Source organism: Symsagittifera roscoffensis, chromosome 4, assembly GCF_963678635.1.
Source record: "Symsagittifera roscoffensis chromosome 4, txSymRosc1.1, whole genome shotgun sequence".
NCBI lineage: Eukaryota > Metazoa > Xenacoelomorpha > Acoela > Convolutidae > Symsagittifera > Symsagittifera roscoffensis.
In genome coordinates this window covers 32,111,456-32,130,901 of record NC_087065.1, presented here as the reverse complement: position 1 = coordinate 32,130,901, position 19,446 = coordinate 32,111,456, and the positions used below count along the sequence as shown (strand labels likewise).

Genomic DNA, 19,446 nt, shown 5'->3' with positions numbered 1-19,446 from the left:
AATCTGAAATCATTTGCTGCACTCTATGTCTCTCGGCGCCTTTAAACCTCTTGAAGGCATTTTCCCAAGCCTTACTTCCCTTGCCTTTGAAGGGTTTTGAAAACAAGACAGATTTTTTTGTCGAAAACATTGGACAATTTCATACCAAACATGCAATTCTTTTTCACTCTCCCTTTTCTTAAAGATACCTCTCTCTGTTCTCTGCAAAATCTCTGCAAAATCTTTCTCATCTTCTTCTCTATTGATAACTTTATTCAGTTTAAGATGAAAAAATCTAGCCACAAAGTGCACCGCAAAATACACAAAGCTTTCTTCTTTTCCTGAGAACACTATTCACTCTGACTTAGACATTTTTCACCTAGGCCACAGTAGCACTATTCCTAAGACTAGGTGCAAAATCTTTCTCATCTACTTCTCTCTTGATAACTTTATTCAGTTTAAGATGAAAAAATCTAGCACAAAGTGCACCGCAAAATACACAAAGCTTTCTTCTTTTCCTGAGAACACTACTCTCTCTGACTTAGACATTTTTCACCTAAGCCGTATTGCTCTGAACAAATATCTTATGTTCCACGTACTTTTCAATGACCAAAAAATCTGTCTATATTATATCAGCAAGCATATCGCAGCGCATAATATAAGCAATCATGGATCTCATTACCTAATTCTGATACAAAAACTAACGGTAAGCGTACTGAACAACCCAAGAGCGACTTAGCAAAGCTAAGGTTACTTCACAGACTTCATACCTAGCAATATATATTAGGACATTAGAAATTTTGGTGTGTTTTTTTTTGTGGAACTTCTATTTTTTAAATCAGGTTCGTGTTCAGATTTTGCAGCGACGGATTACGATCCCCCCAAGCAACAACAAGCATCTACAAAGTTATAAAACACCACATCAACTGAGTTTACCAAATTGAACAGTTTGTCAGTTTCTATTTATCACTGTTTTTTTCTCTCTTTCTCTCTCTTTCTCTTTCTCTCTCTCTCTCTCTCTCTTTTTTTTTCTCTGTGTGTGTATCTCTCTTTCGTGTGCTTGTTTCAGCTCAGCTTTCCTTGTAACTCACTGATCACTGATCACAGACTTCACTTATCATTGAATTGTCTCAATGCCCTGTCTCACTGACTCTTTGTTTTGCTCTGTTGTCTATCTGTCAGTACACTATCTTTTTTGTGTTTTTTTCCTCGTTTGTCTTTTTTTGTGACTTTAACTGTGTCATCAGTTTACAGCTTGCTCTCTCAAATTTTTTTTGTTAAGTCAGTCAATCGTGACTTCTAACACGTCTTTTAGCAGCTCGGCCCAGAACCTTTCACAACTTGGGAGCAAAACTAGGTATAATCAACAGTTTAATTAGAGAGCGATAAAAGAGTAGTGAACCAACTTCTATATATATGGAAAGTTAACCACCTGTTGAGATCTGATCGTGCGATATCCAATCATGTTCTTATTTTGAACCAAAAAGTGGGAAATGACTTCTCTATAAAGTGAGAGGTCATTTCTCCGAACTTTAACAGACTGGATAGGCGCAAAATGTTCCTGGATTCCAGAGACAAGTTTTTAGACAAGATTAATTATGAGTTGTAGCGATCAGAGGAAAAAAAGAACAAAAAAGGGCAAATGGAGCGTCCTTGTTGTGGAATCCGCCTACAATTCACAAAATGCACATTTTGGCTTCGTAGTGAAATAAAGTTTTACCTGCTCTTCCCGTTGTGGCGAGTTTTGGTAGATCCTACGCAAATCTAATTATTGAAAAGGTATTGAATGAGGTTAAGCCAGCCATTTAATGTTAAAGGGGCAATCGTTCAAGGCTCGCCAAAAAACTTAATGTGGGTGGTGATTCGAACAATTATGAAACAAAAAACCCAGCAGTTTTCTCCTAGGACAGGCTTCGGTTAGTTTTCCTTCGCTAAATCCTTGTGGACGCTTAAGCACTTTTAGTTTTCCTTCGCTCTGTGAGAGCTCTATTTGGCAACATTGGCTGAAGAGGTGTTCCTCTTCCTTTAACTTGCGCTTGCATGCTGATTCTAGCAGCGTTTCAAGGGCTGTTGTTTTTCGGGTCCTCGGTCCTACCAGCCTTTCTGAGCGCATCTTTTTGACCTATTAATGTCTTGCAATACAGCATAGTTAATGTCGCTCGCTGCGCAACGGTTGAGATCTCATCGGGTCATTTAGTTGAAACATCCTTAAACTAGCTTCGAATCTCGACTTTTCCGCAGACCTGGATGTTGCTGAATGAATGAAAACCTAAAACAAGAGCAGAGTAATTTCATGTGAGAAAGCGGAAAACTGAGGCGACCTTAGCATGGAGGTTACGTTAGAGTATCGATTAGCAGGTCCTATGTGGTATCCTTTATGAATCAAATAAAAGTCGAAATTGGGCTGGTATCCGGGTTCTGAATTCTTCCTAAACCAAATTACTTGATAGATTTCAAAAATAAACTGGGCTTTGCCACCCTTGATTGAAAGTTACGTCTGATAATACCATCTGCTGAGAAAAAGTTTGAATCTGATTGTAAGGGAAAATGTTGTTCACCGAATTAGAAACTATTGTTGGTCTGTAAACTAAAAAATGTAAAACAGTCAACTTTTTGCAAACACCCTTGAAACTTTGAGGCAGAATTAATAATTCACCTTCCAAACCATCTTGCTAAGTCAGCAAAGGAAATGTGTTGCGTGAAAGAAAGTTTATCGTGGAGGTTTTTTATGTAACTTTTCTTCTTTGCTCTAAACTATAAGGAACTGTGTAACTCTCTGTATGCCCTTCATATATATATGAATGCTGCTCAGTTACATAATTCGTTTTAACATGGTTTGGTCTGTGTTCTTCTGGTGCAACATCAAAAAATTTCTTCTCGACAATATTAAAAATTTAGCTTTTTGAAGCGATAGAACAAAATTGCTTTGTATCAAAAGATTGAATGTAGCTTCGAAAAGAATTTATACATCAAGGCCTCACTCTCAACCAGGTAACTCAAAATTTGATCAGTTGTGATAAAATCAGGCTTTGGTATTGTGAGAAGTTAAAGCTTTGATATCACAGTTTTCTTCAGTTAAACATTGTGTTCTCTTTCTGGTTATCAGTATCAAGAGCTCATTCTGTCGAGAGAATTCATTCTTTTCGATCAAATAAAGCTACGAACTATTCAGAAAACTTAAGGAGGCAAATCACGAAATTTTTTTTGAAGAAAAACGACCAAAAATTTCATCGATACTTATCAATCGGTATCGTAAGCGAACGCAAGTGACAAAAACTTTAAGTTACGCAAAGCATCGATGGTTCGATGGTCTTGCATTTACAATGCATAGAAAACGAGCTGAATTGTCTTAGAGCTGTATTTCACACTGATATACAGAAAGTAACAAGCTTTCAAACTAATTATCGATGATTAATTTTAAAATTTGAGTTTTTAAAATATCAGACATTGATCGAGACATAATCAAACATGCCATACAAAAAAACATGTTGCTGAAAAAAATTATTAAGCAAAAAGCAAAAAAAAAAAATCTAACATAATGTATCCACGTTATATACAAAAATAGGAAATCAGCATGAAAAAAGTTGTGTGCACGCATGAAAAGGTTTGCGAAGTAAAAAATTTGATTTGCAATTGAACCAAAAACAAAACAAATTTTTTGGCGCACTTTTCAAATTACTGCGAGGCCATCAATTGAACGCTATTCATACATTTTCCTTTTATTGTTGACAAAATTGTTGACTGTATTAAAAAACTATTGTTGTTCTGAAAACCAAATACGTGAAAACCGTGCTTTTTTCCAAAACTGAAATTCAGCCGATTAAAAAGTTTAGTCAGATTGAGTATTCACTCGCAAACAGAAATGTCCGGCCATATCAGCAAAGAATAAAGTCTTTGAAAAACTTTTTATTAGGGAGAATTTCTGAACCTTTCTGTTTGTAAAGAATTGTATGGAACTGTATGACAAGAATGGAAGTTTATGCCAGTAGTTGTGTCCAATTCGGTCGGAATTTTGTTTTTCTGCTTCAGCATCACTATAGTTTTGTTTTGAAAAAAAAACTTTGTGCTACCTTAACAGTTGTAGTATTCAGATCACTGGAAGAGCGAAAAACTATCTATTCTGAGGATTTTTGGATTTGTCGCTTTTTCTTTTCTATCTTTCACGCAAAATCAGATACCACCAGTAAAGTTACGGATGGAACGTTATATCTGTAAAGACTGTTATTTGTTTACTTGATTTTGACCTCTAAAAGAGAAAAATGACTTTCACGGAAGGAAAGGATGTAACGTTATATCTGAAGAACCGTTATTTTCTATTTGAATTCGACCTTTAAAAGAGAAAGAATGATTTTCACAAGTCTAGAAAAGAATTGAGAGAATCACAACGTGAAATAATACGTGACTGAGAAGTTGTCTTTTATCAATAAATGAGAGAGTCTTAGTTTCGTTCCCCTTAAGTTTATCGACCTATCATGGTAGCATGAGGTAGTTAGTATCCGAGTAGTGAAGAAAATTGGCCGAAGAGAAGCATGCCTTCAAAGCAGAATGAGCTAAGAAGACGAAACCCTAGACAATAGAATACATTCGACGGACTGTAGGATTTTGACGACAAAAATGAATATGAGACGGATAAGCCTTATGAGGTGTCGGCACGGGGATCCAAAACTTAAACAAGAAAAAATCAAAGCCTGTGTCTTCAAGTGAGTGTATCTACAAGTAGCCTAACCAGCCATGATATAGTGGGAGACACTGAACAGGCAGTAGTAAATGAATTGGGGAACCAGAATCGAAGAACTTATAATGAAGTATTAAGAAAACAGATGGAAAAAAAGACGACAAAACGGCAAAAACTTGACCAACTAACACAAAAAATGGATTCCAACTAACAGAAGAATCGGAAATTAAATACGCCTCGATCAGCGTACAAAAGTAAATAAATGGAAAGACCTGCAAGTCCCACTGTTGAAAAACAATTCGTTAGATGACTACAGTCGTTGGAAGAGGAATATAGAGTGGCGGAGAGGCTGCGTGCGATCGATTCAAAGATTCAAGCTGCACATATCATAATGAACTTATTCGGTAAAGATTTGGTATGTGATAGTGGAGGGGTAGGCAACCCCATACACGTATTGGATCAAAACAATCAACTAAATCCATTCGTAAAGATTTCACAATGTTATCAAAAATGGAGAACCTGTGAAAAACGAAAAGACATTTCTCAGGACCACTACATCAAAAATTTGAAGTAATATAGAAAAGAGATGGAGGAACTAGGAATGGTTATTCCGAATGTCATATACTGTGTCGTATTATTGGCATGTTCCAATCTTCATGAAAGCACAAAGAGGAATGTAGAAAGTGTCGGCAAAAACAACTCCGGAGATGATCAAAATGACCCCACTATTTTAGAGACTTCACACGATGAGATGAGCATCCAGTGACCGGACTTCAGGTGACATCTTGTGTATCCGAGGATTGAATAGAAGCAGAGGAGGTGGAAGTTCAAAGAGGAGAGTCAACAGAAAAACCCCTAAAAGTTACATGGAATAGAAGGACAATTTTCCATGGACTGCAGAAAACCTAAGCAGCAGAGAGGAATTTGGAGAGGTAGACCATGACCTAACAGCAATGACTTTACTAGCAGATACATTAATCACAAACAATGCTAAGCTTGTGGAAATAAAATCATCTGACTAAATATAACTCGAAAGAAATTCAACAGAGCACAGGAGAAAATAATCACCAGAACTTTTTGACGGAGAACAACAATCCAGAAAAACGAGGGAAAGAACATATTGGAACGTAAATCAAATCGTTTTTTCAGAAGAAAAGAATACAAAAAACGAGTGATATGAAGAATATCAAAAATTATAAATGACCCGAGGGCAGCAGAAACAGTGACTTCTGAAAAAATGCTTCCCTCTAGTAGTTGAAAGGAACTACAAAACAGGAAACAAACCAGCGACTAAAGCTTCAATTTTGGAAGAGGAGAACCTGTTAGAGCGACAAGCTTTTTACATTTACCCCCAAAAGAAGCTGAAACTTTTTCAACGATCAAGATATTTGTCATAAATGATGACTTTTACTTGGCATTCAAGCACTCGAGAAATTAGATTCAGTAAAAGACAATGGACGAAGCATCACACTTTTTTAATCTCAAGGAGAGAAACAGGCCACCGACAATTAGCAGTAAAAATTGACTCACAGTTAAAGCATCTCTCAATAAACTCACAATTAGAGCATCAGAAAATGAAAAAAAAAAATTGAAATCCTCTAAATTACTGATAGATTGGAGAACCAAAGAACTGATCTAAAAATTAAAAGACTTGCATAACTGAAAACGCTTATCTACAACTCTTAAGTTACAGCGAATTTATCGGTATCAAATAAACAAATTGAAGAGTTGCTCCAAAAATTCGTGAATATATGCAGCGAGTGTGCTAGAATTAACAGAAGTAGTAACATTAACAAACTTACAATCTAAAGAAGTATTGATTTCAAAGACCTGCATGATGCCAAAGACCTGCACTATAGAAAAATCATTATATAACAAATGGTGGATGAGTTCTCACGTCTGAGTGTAGCTATACTTCTGATTAGCGTCACTTGCCGTAATTACGAACTGGTTCACGAAGTTTGTCTACTCCTCGCCAGATAATTTCTTCATGACTTGGGGTGAGAATTCAATAAAGAATTCATGCTACTAATGAATTCTAGTTTCGCATGCATGATAAACGCCGCAGCAGGTTATGCATATTTTCAAATTGGGTAGTAGAGAGACATAATGGAATACTTAAAAGCATCATAAAAAGATGTAAAAATGACAAATATTTGACGGAAAACAACGACGTTTTATTAGATTGTGCTATTATGGCAATTTACATGCTCCTTGATGTTCACCTATGTGTACGGAATAAGTCTTATGATTAAAATACTGAATTAAGGGGAATTTCCATAGTGCTTTGATAAGCAACAATCTAAACATTCAGGACCGAAAAACACACTTGAACACAATTCAAGCAGTTATGGAAGCTTTTGTGAAAGCTGAAAAAAAAGAAAAGGCCAAACATCAACCTTGAAAAAGTTTAAAACCCGCTGATATAAATATAATAACATACAAAAGAAAAATTCATGAAATAACAGATGATTAGGCCCTGCAAAAAAGTAATATGCAAGGGTGCAAAATATTGATTAAACATGAAAAAAAAATTGTTTACGCAGATTACGCTAGAGTTATATATGCACAGTATTGGGCCTAGATTGGATCAGAAACACTGGTAGCATGTAACCCAGGATTGCAACCTAAAAAGTGGAAACGTGGATGACATCATCTTCAAAAAATGCATATTTCAAGTTCAAATGAATCGTGTGAACAAAACGTTTTACAACAGAACGGAAACTTCGCAGTAAGCTCAACAGGAACTAAAAATGTCAAAACATATCAAAACAGAGCAGAAAATTAGTGTCAGAATAGTTTCAAAATGATTTGAACGGATGATAACAGAAATAAAATTGATTGTGAGATAATGAAAGAATTAACTGTCGTTGTTTTTAATTAAGGGATAAAAGATTGTACCATGTATCTACAAAATTGTGAAAGAGGAACGGACAAATTTTCATCAGATCATACAATGCTTCCGAGCCTAATGACTTAGAAATACACCTTTGCGAACAACACCGAAAAGAGAGACATAGAGAAAGGATACATAATTCAAGTTGCGACGGACAGGATCAAATGAAACAGAAAGATGTTGAAGAGAAAATGGAGACAATGCCAAACAAAACTAGAAAGAAAAATCGTTTACATTAACCACCCCAAATAACATACCCGAGTTAGAAGCCGTTAATTTCATAACCACTGTGCGAGCATGTGGATATGACATAGTCAGCAAGACTGATGACAACAGTGGAGTCGCGCTTTTACCAGTGCTATGAAGCGAACAAATACAGGATCGAACGGATCGGTATCTAGAACGAGGGATAGATAAAAGCGTCTGATAAAGACACGATACAGTAAGGAGGAAACGACAGCAACGAAGAGATAATAAGTGAAGAAGATCAAGTAAGACAGGAGGAACTACCACCCAGAGGCCCAAAGGAAAAATACGTTGGTTTTTTGCAGTCGCTGAAGACCGACGTTGGTTGATTGCAGTCGTTGAAGTAGCCTCAAAGGAAGAATTGGAAAAAAACGGAAGTTTTTGAAACGGCAAGACAAGAGAAGTTACAAGAATTAAAGTCAAATGGTGTAATTAAGGAGGTCCCTGCAATCGAAACGTTAAAAAAAAGTAACACATTATTCAAATGCAGATGGGTGAGCACCTGGAAAATGGCACAAGACGGTGCCAGGGAGCATGAAAGCAGACTCACAGTCAGAGAAAACATAAAGAAGAAAGAAGCAACGCATCACAGAAGTCCGCATTTTACTTTGCCAACTTGATAATAGCTTACAGAAGAAGAACCATATGATCTGCCGATGTTAGTGAAGCTTTTCTCCATTCAGACAGCTTAAGCCGACTAGGCTATATTTCCCCACCAAGGGAAGCAGGTACATATATTGTGACCATATGGAAGTAGAATGTGGCCACTTATGGACTGGCAGACGCAGCGGTTGCTTGGTACGCTACCATTATTAGAAAACTCAACCAAGTAGGGATTAAGGAATGCAGCAGAAACAACTGCTAATTCTACGCAACTGTTCAACAAGGCAAGAAGATAGGATTACTAGCGCTGTATGTAGATGACAAGAAGATCGCATGCACGGATGATTTTCATGCCAAAATAAAAAGAGTGCTACCAGAAATCAACACAGGGCCCGTCAAGAAGCCGAAGTTTGAATTTCTGGTAATGAAGATCAATACCGAAACAGTCTAGGAAAGCAGACACTAACGGATGACAACTCTCACATACACGAGGGGTAGTAATGGAGAAAATAGTGAAATTCAAGGACTTACAGGTGATGATGAGACTGGTATAACTGATAGGCTAATTAAAGTGGTTATTGACACTATCAAAATCAGACCTTGCAAAAAAGCTAATCGATTGCTTGTCATCAATAAAGGCTAGACCACATGTTGGAATTGTAAAAAAGCTAAACCTGATTAAGATGAGCTAAAAATCTAGCTGATTATGATGAGACCAATGACGGTACCCCTAGAGATGGAGATACACACTGGCGCCAGCTACACTGGAAGAGCGACAATGGGGCGAGTTGAAATCATTCGCAGATGAACTCAGCATCGCATTTCATTGGTCAGTCAAGCAAGATTAGAATTTTGTTAATAGTATTCCAATAGTCAAGCAAGATCATAACTAGAGCGAAGAATGATATAAATGAAGCAAAACTTCTCGCCACGAGACAATGGGGCGAGTTGAAATCATTCGCAGATGAACTCAGCATCGCATTTCATTGGTCAGTCAAGCAAGATTAGAATTTTGTTAATAGTATTCCAATAGTCAAGCAAGATCATAACTAGAGCGAAGAATGATATAAATGAAGCAAAACTTCTCGCCACGAGACACGCGACGGACGAGATCGTACTGGAAAGCGTTGATTCATTACATCGGTCTATCAGAAACATTTATGAAGTGCAGAAAATTCACAGATAGTCTCAGAGTGTCAGAACTGCAGTGTACTCACCCAAAAACAAAGCATCCAAGTGCAAGTCCAGCAGAAGAGAGGTAGCCCATAAAATATTACTAAACTACTACGAAGGAATCGACATTTTGTTTGTCAACTCAGAAAATCAGCTGTCTGAGTTCTTGGCCAACGCCATGAAGGTAGATAGATGAATTGTTAGGTTTCATGATGTGTGGATCTCTACAATACACACCGAAGCATGACTGGTCTTTATAGCAAGGAAGATGGAGCCACCTAAAGCCAACAAAACAGAGGAGAAGGACCCATATTATGAATGCAAATAAATACCAGACCACTCAGAAAGAGAATATTCAAGTGACAGTAGCAAACAGGAAGTAAAGAACAGAGAAAATGAAAGCAAACAAATTAACTGGACATAAAAATATATGACCAGCTCGAGCGAAGAACCATCTACGAAAGTAGATGAAGGCAGAACTATGACAACAACGAGGACGCAAACAGCGAGAGAGAAAGTCGACGACAGTGAGACGGAGACGGAGACACAAGAAAACCAGTAAACAATGATTCAAACTGAGAAAAAATTGGAGTAAACTTGACATTTAAAAAAAGCTGAAACTGAATAAAATGAAAAAAAAAACTCGTATCACTAAGTTATTTGGACGTTTGATGAGATTGTACATTGTGGTTCAATGAAGCATTTTGTAAACTTAGTTATTATTTTAGGATTACTATTTGTAGCTTCACATCCCAAGGAGGTGGGGAATGTGGGTGATGTTATTTGTTTATTTGACCTTGAGTTCTAAATGAGAAAGGATGACTTTCACTAGTCTAGAAAAAAAATTGAGAGAATCATAACGTGAATTGAAAAGTTACTAAGTTGGCTTTTTATCAAATAAAGTTTGTTTAGTTCCTTTTAGTTATATCGACTTGTCAATATTGTCCCTGCAGTAGTTTTTTGAGCCCTAATACTCTTCAGTCTAGCAAAACTAAAGATTATATGTGTAGACTATCGAGCTAAAAAAAGCAAATGAGCAAGGATATTTTACGGAAACAAGACTTATGTCTTTATTTTAATATAAGAGTTTTAGTCTTTGAAGCTATGTTTTTATATCTTTTTGCCTAGTTTTTTGTTGGCAATTTTCTGTGCTACTTGCAAAACAACCGACTATCCTTATTTTGGTTTGCATCATGTTGTTGTAGGTGTGGCTGGGGGGCTTGTTCAACCCACAAGCCTTTCTAACGGCTATCATGCAGCAGACGGCGCGCAAGAACGAGTGGCCGCTGGATAAGATGGTACTGAACTGTGACGTGACTAAGAAGAGTCGGGATGACTTTGGGGCCCCACCCAGAGAGGGCTCCTACATCAGTGGTCTGTATATGGAAGGTGCCAGATGGGACATCCAGACTGGCTGCATCGCAGAAGCCAGGATGAAAGAACTCACTCCACAGATGCCTGTCGTGTACCTGAAAGGTGAGAGAAGTACTAGAAGAAAAAGCCACACTTTTCAGCCCCTGACTATAAATCTAAATCACATATCTGTGTTTTTTTATCACTGGTTGATCGTTGATCAGAATATTAAAGCTCTCGAAAATTGAAACAGTGGATAGGACTAAATTCGCTAGTTAAAATAAAGAATGGGGCTTAACTGTTGGCACACATCCATGTTTGAGTAGCATGCTATATATGCTGGCTTTCCTTCTGATATTTTACGGGCTACACTGTCAGTTAGGTCATTACGAATGAGGTTTTGTTAATTGCATTTCTTCTCAAATATCTTCTGGTTTTTGTAGCTGGAAATAAAACAAATGTTGCCTACAGAGAAATCTCACGAAAATTTACTTGTTTTGGAATCCAGCGACAAACGCATTTTGGCCTGTGAAACCAATACTTCTGAAAATTGCTGATTTTTGCTGATTTCTTTGCTGGATTCCTGATTAAGTCTGTAGAATTCAGAGTTTGTCATATTGAATCAGCTTAGCATAAAGCTTTGTGTCGACCGGGTAATCGGGCGCAGCGTTTAAAAACGTACAACAAACTGTTTTAAAAATCATTCAGAACGACCATCAAACGTTCCAAAGTCTGGAAGGTTCTAGAATTGTTTCGATAAAAAAAACTCTTCAAACAAAATGAACGCCATTCAATTTCAAGGCTAGACTACCCGCTCAATTCTTTTTCAATAGACACAAATCAACTACGAACAACAGCATCCTCCATTTCTTGAAAAACTAATTTTTCGGGAAGTTTTGCTGTATGATTAACTTGGAACATTATTATTACTTTATGAGCGTTTCAAAGCTGAAGCGCTCGCTTCGAAGTTTTGAGTTTTACGCGGAACGATTGGATCTATGATATAAGTTGAAAAAATCGAAATATTTTCAAGGGTTAACTCGCTATTTGGAACAAAAATGATTAGATCCATGAAACTTTTCGCTTTTTGTAACAAATTCAAAAACTTCTTAATTTCATTACTTGGACAGCTTGAAAACTGAAAAGTCAAATTTTTGCAATTAAGTTTTTGGCCTTAAAAAACAACTCAAACTTTCTAATTTTTCATAGCTTCATTAGCTTTCTTGAAAATTTGAGGCAATATACGCAACTTTTTGTGCAAAAGTTTCCTTACTTGAAAAACATGCATAGGAAAAGTTGAACTTTTACAAACGGCTCACTCTATGATAAAAAGCACGACTTCTTCATGAGATCATATCGAATCTCTGGTTTGAGATATTTATTACAAATAAATCACTGGCCATAACTAACGTCTTCACCAGTGTTCTGCCAGGCCCCTCTGATGACAATAATACTGGATTCAGTTTCACTTTTTGCTTGCTAGCATGAAAAGTTTACGTATTTTTACGTCTTCACTGATATGGAACGGTCGTTATTATCCATCTTCGAACAAGGTCTTGCGAAATGGTTTTGTCCGTCTTTCGAGTGATCAAAGTACAAGTGATTTGGCTGTTCTCGTCGCTGTATACCAAGAAATACTGGAACCAGAACTAAACTACATTTTCTTATTGGTTATAAATTAGATATTTTATCACTATAAAATATTTAATATTACCCAATCTTGATCCATCTAACTAACAACCCACTTATTTGTGAGTGCTGAAATTATTGTAACTTCAGCACCAGAGAGATTTGAATTTAACTTAAAAATTAGTTACCTCTACAAGAGACCTTCTAGCAATCGCAGTAAGCCAGTATACTCTAGATCTATTGAGCCTAGCAGAGACTAGTTAAACACCCTGAGACTAGTAGAAATAAGAGTAAGATTAGGATCGGTATTAGACTAAGAAATTGCACGAATCTATCCGGCCGAAAATAAGATAGCGTGACGAGCAGACGGTCTACCCTATCCGAAAATACTCTATGAGTTAAATTTCGAACATAACTCATCTGGTGCGACCATAAATCGCAAATAAGACCTTAAAAAACAAATTAGCTTAGAACTAACGAAATAGGTTAGAAACAGACAAAAACATTCCCGAAATGTTACATGACAATAATTTAATTGAAATGTCTCTACGACTCAATAGATCAGAGCCGCTATTCCGTACAAAACAAGAACTACCCGGTATTGGAAGAAGACCTCGGACAAAAGACGATATACGACTAGGAAGAAACTTACCATTAAGTTTCATGGTCGTACGGCAAAAGCCAACACAAACTTTTATACTTATAATTTTACTAGCAATGAATTTTGATTTTCATTTGCAAACATTAAATCTTGAAGAAATTTTCAATGATTATTTCAGGCGCTAAACAAAATTTTCTATTGTACAGTGACGATTGATAAAAACATCTCAAATCGTTTCCTCCAAAACTGCAGTAAGATTCAAAGAGATATCTGAAAAAAAATATTTATTAAAAGAAAAATAAAAATTAGTTAACATTATTAAAAATTATTAGTATAGACAAACCATTGTGTCATCTCCAGCTTCATCACCTAAACATAACAGCAATCATAAAACTACTAACATCATCAAAAATTAAACTTTTCTATCAAAAAAACTTAAAAATATTTTTAAAGGCTTATCCTAAATTGTATCTTTATTTAACTTAAATTTATCTACACCTTAAAAACATTTCATCAAGGATTTCCTTGGATCTCTTTAAATACTCAACTTAATTCATTTCATACCAATAAAATTTATATCCTGATCATCAAGGCTTATCCTTGGATCAAATAGAACAATTTTGTTCTCCCCCACCCTATTAATAAAGTGTCTAACGACCTCAATCGTCGATTCACTACCCAACCCGTTCAAAGACCCAGGACTAATAGAAGTTTTTCAAATCACTCTAACCATTCTAATTAGGCTAAACAGTGAAGAACTTCGGTTATTCATCCTTCACTTGACCCTCCTCTTACCTGACCCAGGCTAAATCTTAAATCGTATTATGTTTAAAATAGTATCTAACGAACTACTTGCAATCTAATTATAGCTGAACCTTGTGGATCGATTTACTATTCTCCAACACTTGAACACAATCATTATCCCTAAGTAAGATTAAGTAAGTTAACACCTTAACTTAGAAAAATCACGAGAAAGTAACAGTCATTCTCAGGAATCGACATATACTTTTCTCTCCAACCCTGAAATAAAAGTCCCAAGTTAGGCTAACCAAAACATCATAAGGACTAACATTCTAGGATCTTAAAATCACTAATAATAATCTTGCATCCTTCATCCTAAACCTTATGTCACTGAACAATTTAGGAAATAAACCAACAATCGTACTACACAATTGCGAAGTAAACAACGAAACATACGATCTCGTAATCACACCAAACAAACAAACGATTGGATATATTCGAACAGAACGACAAACATTAAAAAAAAATTATTAGTAAACAAAGACAAAATATACGAAAAAGATTTTCAAAGCGAACAAACGCAGTCTTCGAATCAGAATTCAGTAATTTAGATGCACTTTGCAAACTAAAATAAACAGTAAATAAAAACTACCAGTTTCACAATCAATTATAATTTTCTGATTCAGAAGCCACATCAGATTCATCAGAACAAGGAAAAAGAAGAATTAAAAAGATATACTTAAATAAACCAGTATGCTTATACAATTGGAATCAACCAATCAAAAACATTGAACATTACGCACTGACCGTCATAAATTGAAAAAATGAGCCAAAGTCCAAGTGACGAAAGTCCAGACGAAAATCTGTTTTTCCTTTTCTCATCAATTCACTCACTGAAGATAGAGGACAAATACAATTTTGCAATAATCTAATCGCAAATGTATTCGAACAAGGAATTAGCCCATGTAAAACAAAATTTTCAGAAATAAAAATCAAAAGACAAATTGTCGATCATTAATTAAAAGGAATATGTAACCTAACACAACAAAATGGAATCTACACCATAGAACTCAGCACAGAAAGTAAATTTTATAGCAAACATGTTATTTAAACAGATGACGTTGACATTGAATTTTCAAAAGTATTCGCAGAATACATAAAAACATACAACACCAAAATTCACAGAAAGCAAAATCAATATTTACTAACGATGTTTTTGCAATAATAAATAGTTATTTATCCATGATAGAAAAAACAGAAACTGAAAGTACGTCACCCGTTCAAACATCAAGACACACGAATGTAAAAAATGAAATTGCCTTATTCTCAGCATTTTTAAACACAATCTGTGAAAAATTTTCAAGCAATGAAATTTCACAAAAAGTTAAACACGATTTACAAAAGATCTTAGCATGGTTCATAATTGACTACTTCACACATGTTATTGATTTAATTGCACAAGCAAGAAAAAATTCCAAACCTCAAAGTACCAATGATGACACTGTCATTGCAGAGCAATCAGATTATTTTTGGGACCCTGATTGGTCTCACCCATTATTCCTGAACATCCCAATAGACATCTCAAGTCAAGCAATCAGTACAATTTCTATTCATAAAGACTATCTAAAAGTATTCCCACTTACAATAGATGCAACACCTTTAAACTATAGTTCATTTTTACCCGATAGAAGACAAAATAATAGCTTAAATTCAACTGTTGTACAACAGGAAAATTTGAATGGAACTAGAAATCTTACACAACATGATGTTCAAACACCATCACATTTTAAAAATGAAGAAACAGTTGAAACAATAGTAACAACTACACAACAGAAAATTTCACCAAAACATCCAAACTTTACAACAACAAAACCTAAAAATCCAACATTACCACAAGTAACATTGCAATCTACGGTTAAACCCTCGATTGCTCCAAAATACTCACATATGGATTATCAGACATATAGACCAATGACGAAACCAACACATAAACAAAGAACATTCAAGAGAAGTAGTTTCGTAGAACTCAATTATTATTATGTGAACCCATCAGAAACAACTCATCCTCCCCGAGTACATAGGCAAATTTATTTATTTTCACAGAAATCGAATTTTCCAATGACATCAACAAATTCAGTAATTTTCCATGACTATCGACATCCCTCACAAGATATAGTGAAAATTACCCATTTTCCCAACAAAATAGGAATAAACAACAAACACCATATCATGCGTCAAATTATTTATCATCAGATGATGAAGATTATTACCAACCAGATATTTTTGCACTATGCACACAAGAATATCGAGCACAAAAACCTTGTCAAAATCAAGTATCTGAAAACATAAATTATCATCCACAAAATTTAGCTAATACGCAAAGCTACCAACCGATGCACGTACAAAATCAACCAAGCACACAATCCTATCAACCAGCACAATCACATAAACCGGTCATTATGCATTCTTATCAACCAACACAAATGCAAAATGAAATACCACTACCATATTATTTACAACAACACGAATTAACAAAAAATCAACTTACAATTTTTTCACAAATGCCAAATGCCGCAGAATCACTGCAAATGACAATGAATCCATGCTAATGGGTGGATCATCAATAACATCAAATAAACCTTTGATGGTTTTTACAGGCACAGATCCTGAATACTCTGTAGAAGGTTATTTAAATGCAGTCACAGCAAATTTAATTTTAAATATAGGACCTGAACCACTTAATACACCACTTCACCAAATATGGATACATAGACGCACAGCGTTAATACAAACAACACTTGATGGCGCAGCTCGAAAATGGTTTTCAGTTTTACCTATAGACATAAAAACAGATGGGAAAAAATGCACACAAGAATTTTCAAAAATGTTTGACTCTGAAAGAAATAAACAACATCAAAGAGTTTTATGTAATGAAGTTCGCAGACTACCAAACGAAACAATTAAACAATTGGCAGTTCGAATCGAAAGACTAGTTCGAAAAGCATATTCACTTAACACTCATGATTATAAACACACGAAAAACACAGATGTTTTAATGATGACTGTAACACCTCAATTAAGGAAAATAGCTATTAAAAAGAGAGCATCACATCCCTCCTCAATTCGAGAACTAGATTTGGATTTCAGAAAACTAGTTAATAAACTAGTAAAAGCAGAAATCACATTGAAACTCCAGGAAACAGAAAATCTTAAACTACAATACGTCAATCGAATCGAAACAAATACTACACATATAAACAATATACAAGATTCAGATGTAGATCTAACTGAAAAAATTACTGAAATTTTAAACATATATGAGAAAAACCCAAATTTCAAAGGTAAACCATCTTTCAAAAAAGGACGGACCAAGTATTGCCGAATGAAGACAAAAACATCTAGACAACCAGAAGAAACCACATAAATACAACGAACCAAATAAATCATTCTATCAATACATGAAAAAAGACCAAAATTTACCAAACAAAAACATACATAGTAACGACAGCTCTGGTAAACCACTTCCAAATAATTCAATTTTGTTTAAGAAACCAATCACTCTATAAATCTAGTTATAGAGTTAGATCACCAGAACAAAGAAATTCACGAAATTTCCCACAAAAAAGATATAGTCGATCAAATAGTCAAAATCATCAGTATAGAAACGACTATTCATGATCAAATTCAAACAGAAGAGAATATTTGTTTGATAACAGTTCCCATTCAAGTTCTAGGAATAGACACTATTCAAACGATAGATCACGAAACTCATCATACAATAGAAACAGAAACTATTCAAAAAATAGGAACAGAAGTTATTCAAATGATCGAAATCAACGTTACCAAAACAATAGGTCAAGAATCAATTTTACAACAGATTCAATTATCAACGAACGAATAACAACAACTACCCTTATAGATCACAAAATAATTCACAAAATAGGAATCCAAACTATAACAATCACCAAAGGAATTATTCTCAATCTCCTCATAGAAATAATTATCGCTACTCCGATTCTCAACACAAATATAGAAGCAACACACCGAAACATCAAAGACAAATTAATCAGGTACAATTAACTGAAGAAAGAAATTCAGACCCCCCTGGTATCGATGATGCAGAAAGTACAGAATTACAATTAAATCACATAGTATTACTTTAAGACAGCGAAAGTCATAAAATAATACTATCTCAGTTAATATGATCACAGCTGAAAATGATTATGAACCTATTATATATGAACAACCTTTCACTTCACACATTTATGAAAATCAATTGCAACTCCTTCAAAATTACTACACTACACCTATTAGTAATAATGTACCAGTTGAACAAGAAGTAAATAGAATTAATACTGTAATTAAACCCGAAAAAGACGAAGTACAAACCAAATTTATCAAAATATACAAAAAGAACAGCCAAGAGAAAAAATTGGGACAATTCCATTTCTCTTAGAAAATCCAAAAAGTAAAGAATTTCAACCACCAGATCTTGAAATATATTTTTTAATAGACTCAGGAGCAGAATCAAATATAATTATTATCCCCACTTGGAATGAAATTAAAACACTACATCCAACCCTAATACCTATTAAGAGAGCCAGCAAACTAGCAACAGCACAAGGCTCAACATTTATAAGTTATCGAAAAATCCAATTTTTCCTAGTTCCCACGAGAACAATGGAACAAAATAGAATCTTAAACAATAAATTTAAACAATAAATTCCACATAATAGATATAAAACACAATATCATTGGCATACCAATTATAACTAAATATATTCCCACAGTAAACATTTTAAATAGTAAACTTCATATAAAAGACAAGTACACAAGAATGAAAAATACATCCTTAACTTTCTTTCAAAGATTAAACAAATAACCACCATTTTTCTCCAAATTTTACTCTATTTACAATCGGAAAAGAAAATATCTGGAACCACTATCAGGAAATGTATATAACTTTTCAATTAAACAAGTTCATCAAAATGATAAAAACCAAAACAAACAACATCTCTTTATGCCAGATCTTGAATTTAAACCCATTCATAATTTTTTTGGAATAACAATTTCATCCATAAAATACATGAAACATTCAAACTCCGATATTTTTTCGTAACACGTATACAAAAATTCACCATACCAGTTAACATTACCCCTAGGACTCTTAGGATACTCTGAAACAAATGCCATAACTTTACCCACAAACGAAGTAGCATATCGAGTAAACAAAACATTACAATTACTAGACATATGTCAATCAACAATTCTTGATGAAGAATTATCAATAAACAATATAATAAGCAAGGAAAAAAGAAACACATATTATTTCACAAAAACACCATATTTTAAACCAATGTTTAAAACATCACAATATACAGAAGAACAACAAAAGTTTCTAGCAAAGTTTAATTTTCAACATTCTCAAATAACACAAAACGAATTCGACAAATTAGCCAAACTGTTTTTGAAATATCCAACAGTTTATGCAACATCAAAACTTGATGTCGGAAAAATTAGTTCACCACTACTTTTACCTTTAAAACTTGA

General features: G+C 34.8%; 1 protein-coding gene across 1 annotated transcript in view; it reads left to right on the top strand.

Annotated features, from left to right (window-relative positions):
• Positions 1 to 19,446, top strand: part of LOC134844184 (dynein beta chain, ciliary-like) — a gene marked incomplete in the record, with an annotated part of 486,199 nt that overhangs the window by 397,021 nt on the left and 69,732 nt on the right. Inside the window, 1 exon segment of the mRNA XM_063860749.1 lies at positions 10,778 to 11,048. Coding sequence (XP_063716819.1) covers positions 10,778 to 11,048 — 271 coding nt within the window.